The 7,882-nt window shown below is 40.7% G+C and overlaps 1 protein-coding gene across 1 annotated transcript in view; it reads left to right on the forward strand.

Annotated features, from left to right (window-relative positions):
- The window catches only part of LTBP1 (latent transforming growth factor beta binding protein 1), a 371,909-nt gene that overhangs the window by 259,642 nt on the left and 104,385 nt on the right, over nt 1–7,882 (forward strand). The window contains exons 16-17 of the mRNA XM_019653802.1: nt 5,961–6,086; nt 7,259–7,384. Coding sequence (XP_019509347.1) covers nt 5,961–6,086; nt 7,259–7,384 — 252 coding nt within the window. The remainder of the gene's footprint in view (nt 1–5,960; nt 6,087–7,258; nt 7,385–7,882) is intronic.

Consider the following 7,882-nt stretch of genomic DNA (forward strand, 5'->3'; position numbering starts at 1 on the left):
TTTTCAGCTTATGTCCCAAAAAATCTCTTTCTATTTGAAGTATGATTAGAAGTGCTATAAACATTCTATATTGGGACACTTAGACATTGAATGCACTCACCTGAATTCAAAATTCAACTCCAGAAAAACACTTATTTCACATGGGGCCAGTATCCAAGGTATTACCACTTGTTTTTCAACTGTTGACCCGTCTCCTGTATCTTACTTTTTCCCCGTTTGGCTGTTTTACCATTCTTAAAAGTGCCTGAAGCTATTTGAGTAGTTATCTGTGCCATAGTCCCAGCCATATTTAAGGCTTTTTTTTTTCTCACATAGAAAAGAACAATGATTAATACTTTCACTTAGCTGTGAAGGTGAAAAGTATGGTGTATTTTTACCAGAAAATATTACCATACGATCATATATCACTGTGTTTTCTGGAAAATCTTAGAAGTATTCTCCTAATTTTTTTTTTCCACTTCCAAGGAATTCCTATCATATGAAAGGTTTTAAATTATTCAAACCCAGGATGTCCTTGGGCCCTTAAAGCCAAAGTGAGGATTTTCTTAGAGCGTCAAGTGTCTGTAGAGACAACCTCTAGCCAGATGGACCTATGGCTTCCTCCCACTCATCCCCACTCCTTGTACTTCTTTCAGGCAAGCTGCACTATTACTTGAGAGGTTTGATGTCCAAAAAGTGGCCCTGGAGAAGTTGGCCAGCTCCCACAGTGGAGAGATCTGACTCTGCGAGTTGGAAAATTAGGGTCAAGCCCGTCCTTGGAACATGTGTAAATGTTTCCATCGAGGTTACTTGCCCATGCATTATCACTGTGTGTTTAAGTACAGACCCAGTATGTCTCTTAGCCACATAGAACCTGCATTTTCCCTCCTATAGCACCAAAGTAAGTTTTTGCTTTGTTTCCTGATAAAATGTCCATGACCTAGCTTTTGGATTTTTCAGATATTGATGAGTGTTTGATTCCAAGTACTTGTCCAGATGAGCAGTGTGTGAATTCTCCTGGATCTTACCAGTGTGTTCCCTGCACAGAAGGATTCCAGGGATGGAATGGGCAGTGTGTTGGTAGGTATTGAGTGTTTTTTGTCATAGTTTTATTGCTTCTGTCTAGCCTGTTTTCTAACAGAGTGGTGTAATACCAAGTGAGCCCTCTTTCAAACTGAAACACACACACACACACACACACACACACACACACACACACACACACACACANTTGGAGATTTTACAACAAGTTGAAGATGGAAGACCAAACTGTGCATTTTTGCCATATTTTACTGTTTTACTTCCATAAAGGGAAGAATGTACATCAGGCTTGTGAAAAGTTTCATAAAGTTTATGGTGACAATGCTCTACAAGAATGTCAGTGCCATCGATGGTTCACGAAATACTGTGCTGGTGATTTTGATCTCAACGATGCTCCTCAATCAGGGAAGCCCACCAAGGTTGATGACAACAAAATAAAGGCATTGATCGAGTCAAACCCACGTTACATGACACAAGAGATTGCAGAAACATTGAACATCCATCATTCAAGCATTCACAACCACCTGAAGAAGCTGGGATACGTAAGCAAGCTCGATATTTGGGTTCTGCATGAACTCAAAGAAGTTCATTTAAAGGCGCATATAAACATCTGCAATATGCTCATTAAACGTGAGGAAAGCGATCCTTTTTTTTTTTTAGCTGAGCCATCCCGCCACCTGTTGGCAGCTCACGGCTGCTCGGCTTGGGCTGACTCGAACCACTGTTGCTCAGAGCTCAAACTCTTGAGCGAGCTCTTAACCAACTGAGCCACTCAGCCGGCCCCAGAAAGCGATCCTTTTTTGAAGCGACTGATAACTGGTGATGAGAAGTGGATTGTTTACAACAATGTGGTGTGCAAACGGTCTTGGTCCTGACATGATGATTCGCCTTAAACGACATCGAAAGTGGACATTCATCAGAGGAAGGTTATGCTCTCAGTGTGATGGGATTTTAAAGGCGTCATGTTTTTCCAGCTCCTACCAAGGAACCAAACAATCAATTCGAATGTGTACTGTCGGCAATTGGACAGTCTGAACGAATCCATCATCCAGAAATGTCCAGAGCTTGTTAATTGTAAAGGAGTTGTGTTCCACCATGACAATGCGAGACCACACACAAGTTTGATTGCCCATCAAAAACTATTGGAGCTTGGATGGGATGTGTTGCCACACCCACCATACTCGCCTGACCTTGCACTGTCAGATTTCCATTTGTTTCGCTCTCTTCAAAACTTGCGTGGTATAACGTTCACTTCAGATGAGGCTGTAAATCAGGACTTTGTTCAGTTTTTCACAAATAAAGACAGGTCCTTTTATGAATGAGGAATTACGAAGCTCACTGAAAGATGGCAAAAGGTTATCAAACAAAACGGGCAATATATCATTGATTGATCTTTGTCCTTTATATAAATAAATGCCCTTTGAAAAACATAGACAAAACACATCATGACTTTTCCAAAGACCCAATACAAAACCTCGCAATTTTGAAGCATGTCAAACAAACCGAAGTGACGATAGATCCTAGGAATCAGTTGCTTCCTTCTTAAATGCTCACTCACCTGGGAGATGCGAGAGGTTTGGAATGATATCTTAGGGAATAAAACTTGGCAATCTTTTCTGCTTTCTGTAGATGTCGACGAGTGCCTAAGGCCCAATGTGTGTGGGGAAGGGCACTGCATCAACACCGTGGGGGCCTTCCGGTGCAAATACTGTGACAGCGGATACCGCATGACTCCCAGAGGACACTGTGAGGGTGAGTCTGCTGAGAGGACAGGAGACTGGACCCCCTGCTGAGTGCCATGCAGTGCAGGGCTGGGGGTGTGGGAGGGCAAGTCTGGTCGGCCCCTCTGGTACTTGCTTTCCTTCACTAATCTGTGCATGACACCCACTCCTCCAAGCTTTTCCTGCCTTCTGGGATCACAGCCTCTTTGTCTCACTTCCATGGCTCTTGTCTGGATTATTTTCCATCTTCATGCTTTGTCTTACCCATTTCCGTATCTTCCTTCCCTGGTATTTCAAGTGAAATCACGTTAAAGCAATTAATTGCAGAGTTAGTACGAGCCCAATACAGCATCTGGATTATTCGTCTGGGGACATGATGCAGATGGAACCCCTGTTGATTTTTAGTGTTTGACCTTTTCGCCTTGTTACGACGTTCCTTTGTCTCAACTTTTTTCTTTGACATATGTTCTGGGGCTCGCTTGCAGACTCTCGACAGAAGCAGTGTCTGACCAACTCCAGGTCAAATTCCAACTGTGCGAGATAAAACTTCTTTATTTTGACCCAAGCAGTGAGTTCCCCCGTATTATAAAAATGTGTTGAAGAGTTTTTATAGCATGGCCCAAATGATTAACCATTTAATATTTCTGCTCATGTTTGTGTCCAAGTTACACACACGTTCTTTTTGAAACCATCATGGTACTTTTAAAATAATTATTTTCAGGAAGAAACACACTAAAATTCTGCTGAAATCCTGCCATGGAAGCGTGAAGGAAAGGAGCAGGGGCCTCTGAGCACGGTTTTGAGGAGCCTGGATGTGGGGCTCCTGCTGGTTCCATGGGGCTCCCTGTCTGGCTGCCTAAGGGTCAGCCTCTTTTCTAACATGGCTGGGCTTCGAGAGTGGAGGAGGGATGCTCTCAGCTGTCCCTTGGCTTCTGCATGTTGGTTTTCTTCACAGTTCTGATGACCCAAGCCTGGAGGGAGAGCTCATTAGATGTTTTTTGGCAGCCTGTACCTGCCTTCTCTGCTGGCCTCTTGCCTTGGCCCCTTTGGTTCTAATCTAGAAAGAAATGGGAGCAGTTTATGTGACTAGATCTCTGACCAACTCGGATCAGAACGGAGCTAGGAACTGCCCTGACAGCTGAAGGCCATGGTACAGTGCAGGTGTGACATGTCCCCAGTGTCCTCTTCCAGGGACCTCTCCCTCTGCTCTGGAGAGGCAGCATGGAAACGAGCGAACAGGGACTATGGCATCAGCTCACGACCCCCACACTTCATGACTGTCTGCCTCGGAGCCAGCCACTTAGCCCCTTCGAAACTTAGTTCTTCAATTTATACAATGGGAACCATGACGTTAACTCTCAAGGTTGCCATGAAAATAAATGTGTTTGCAGTACCTTGTACGGTACCTGCTCCATTATTAGTTCTCAAAACATGTTAGTTTCTTTAAGCCTCCCCCTTCCATGACTGCTTTTGTTCTTGTACAGTACATGTGTATTTTGAGGAATATTTTTAAAGCAGGGAGGGCGGTTGGTGGGCATTATCTAACAAGCATTTATGTGCAAAGCAGCACTTCCCAAAGAGATCAAATACAGATCCTTCAGTTCTACCTAGAATCTCAGGATGGGAAGAGAAGATATTTAATAATTATAGCATAAGGATGGAAAGTGGAAAGGAGTAGAAAAGAAATTCAAACATTAAAGAAAGAGAAAACAGGAGACTCTTCAGTAACATTCAGTGCATGCAAATTTTTTAACAGAAATATTACCAGGTTTCCATGAGTCAATAATATATAATTCTATTACTATGAAAAGGCTTGAAAAGAAGAAAGAGCCAAATAACGTGGCTGTTTTCTAATTTCGTCATGGACCACAACCAAAGGTCCCTGGGCCTCTGGCTCACTGAAGGTTTTCTCAGCTGTCACTAACAACGTTGCTTTCAAACAGCGCCAGTCTCCAAGGAGCCTATTGTAGTTTATAGACATTATCTCATGTCTCCTTACTTTATTCTGTTAAGATATTACCAGTCAGGTAGGCCTTACTTTGTAGATGAAGGAACAGCAAACAGAGGTGAGAGCTGCGGGAAGTTCAGAGATGTTCTCTTGTGTTAACTCAGCATTGTTCCTTATTTATCAGACCAGCCTATCTCAGTGACCTCCTCTGACTTAACAGTTGTAGTTCTACTTAAAAAAAAATATCCAATTCAGAGACTAATGTAATGCTGTTTGGAAAATGAAACTGGCAAGCATCATCTATTTTTGTAGAACAAGAAGTCCCAGAGCATCTGACCTAAAAAAAAAAAAAGAAAGGGAAAAATAAAACAAAACACCACTGTGTGTCATTGTCTATTGGCAAGAATTTTTCGCTGATAGGAAAGAAATGACAATGCTGACCAGGTGTTTCTTCTGTTGACATCATCTTAAGCTTTTTTACTCTATAAACATCTTTTCACACACATGTAGTGATCTATAATAGATAATTTCTGAGAGTTTCCCAGAATGAAGACATCAAATGNTCTTAGCTGTGGAGGGCAGTGTCACTGGCCCTCATATGTGGGATCCGAACCGGGGCCCTCTGGCATCCCAAGCCAGTTCTTAACCATCGCACCACTCAGCTGGCCCTTTTTTCTGTTTTTTATTGCAAAAATGTGTCATGATTTTTCTGACAACCCAATATAATATGCTCATGATGGAACTGGCAAATTAAAAGTAAAGTTACATCACAAGTTTTGCTTTGATTAGAAGTGGTAGGTCTTAAGAATTAATGAGAAATTTTGGAGAAGGTTGGACCTAGTTGTTGGAACTTGAAGTTGACCTGCTAACGAATAGAAAGGTACCATATATTTCTTATCAGGACAAATCATATGAAGATTCAGTTTTCTAAGATTAACTGGGGTGGTAGAAACTCATTGACTGACCATCTCAGAAGTTAGGAAGTATTAATCATTTTACAACTCCAACATGGCCTTGTTGAGAGTTTCCACCCACTCTAGTTCATCTTAGAAGTTGTTTCATTAGGCAGTATTGATGATGTTGGGTGGGCCTACCGGAACAATTATAAAGTAATCAAATGAATTTATACTTGATTTTAGAGATCAACTTTTGTTTTCTAATTGCATCGCCGGCAATAAGCTAATCAGGAAACAGAAAGTAATGGTTTACAAGTAGCAATGAAGTCTTTATGTTTATATCTGTTTTCTCTCCCACGTTTATTTATTTTAAAGAAATCAATGAATGTACTGTGAACCCTGACATCTGTGGAGCAGGACACTGCATTAACCTGCCAGTGAGGTATACCTGTATATGCTATGAGGGCTACAAGTTCAGTGAGCAGCAGAGGAAGTGTGTTGGTAAGAGATACTTTTGATAGATGAAATGATTAAATATCAAACATTTGCATATTAAGAACTTTTTTTCTGTAATTATGGGGAAATGTTACTGTGTTTAATATTTTAAAATTTTTAGTCCTGAGCTCAGGGTACTCAAAAAGAAGTTTACTAAACTCCTGGGATGTTCTTTCCTCTTGGCTTAGTACTGCCTACTACCTTGCCAAGTATCATACAATTACATAAAGGTGAAATAATTTCCAAAAGTTTTTCAGGTAATGTATATAAAATAGCTCTAGAAATAGGGTACCTATAAACATTTATTTAGCAAAACCAAATTAATATATGCTGCAATAAAGAATTATATTCATCCAAATGTATAAAATCCAATTTCTATTAGGCATTTCTAAATTGAAAATCAATATATGCTGACACAAAGCTATCAGTTTATAAACAAGGGACCTCATCTATACTTCTTTGGAAAAACATATCTCAGGAAGAGGTATAATAGTGTTAGGTAAATCCTTTTACTGTGTTAACACTAAATTTATTTTTTTTAAACTAAGGGTTACAAGGTGAATATAAAACAACAAAGGCATGTAGCTAATTAATACTACTTTAATAGGCTAAATGCCATTAAACAAGGGTGTGACTTTTGCTGTTTGGTTTTGTGTATATATGGGGGGAGGGAGTAAGGGAGTATCTACCTGTTCATAATATGGCTGTTTCTCTTTCATTTGCATACATTGAATGCATTATTAGAACCCTAAAGTATAAAGTTGACAAGGGCAATCAGAACAATCTAGTCTAGCTCTACCTGTGTGCACAATGGAAGAGTCCCTTTCATGACACCTCTGACTGTCCCTGCTCTGCCGGCCTGGGAGTGGCACAGCAAATTGCAGCACTTAAATCACTCCAGTTAAGGCAGATCCCTCTGTGTTGACCTGAAATGTCTCTTTAAAACACCAATGTCATGGTTGTGGTTTTAGCTTTTGAAACACTGCACAATGGGTATTCCCTCTTCCCAGTCACAGCTTTTCAACTATTTGAGGAGAACAATCACATCTCCTTTGACTGTTTTCTTGGTTGTAAAGGCGTGTGGGACACGGAATAGTATGCTGGTATTTCAGGAACAGGAAGATGGAGAATTTTATGCTACAGCACACTAATCCTTTCATCTGTAATTTTGTTAACAGATATTGATGAATGCACTCAGGTCCAACACCTCTGCTCCCAGGGACGCTGTGAAAACACGGAGGGAAGTTTCTTGTGTATTTGCCCAGCAGGATTTATGGCCAGTGAGGAGGGTACTAACTGCATAGGTAAGGACAGTGTTCTTCCTGATGTATAAATTCCCAGATTGAGTTTTCACGTCCCCTAAGATCCCATCAGTTCCATGCTTATTCGGACACCCCAGAATTTTTTTATGAAACACCTGCTATGACATAGTAATCTGCTAGATATGGAAAGATATAAAAATAGAATTTTTTTCTCCGACACTTTTGAACGAAGAGTGTCCGAGTGTGTACAAAGACCAGAGGTGTTAAATGTGTCTTTTGGCTCCAACAATATATTGGGTCTTCGGAAAAGTCATGACGCATGTTTGCAACAGATGGCACTGGTTCATTTTTGGAAGTACTAGAGTAATTTGCGTCTATGTTATTGCCATGTCATTTGACAGCTAACAGTTCTAGCTTCATTCTAAAAAAAATTTGAGTGACTTGGTTGAGGTTTGGAGATTTTACAACAAGTTGAAGATGGAAGACCAAACTGTGCATTTTTGCCATATTTTACTGTTTTACTTCCATAAAGGGAAGAAT

The sequence above is a fragment of the Hipposideros armiger genome, unplaced genomic scaffold, assembly GCF_001890085.2.
Source record: "Hipposideros armiger isolate ML-2016 unplaced genomic scaffold, ASM189008v1 scaffold_207, whole genome shotgun sequence".
NCBI classification, from domain to species: Eukaryota; Metazoa; Chordata; class Mammalia; order Chiroptera; family Hipposideridae; genus Hipposideros; species Hipposideros armiger.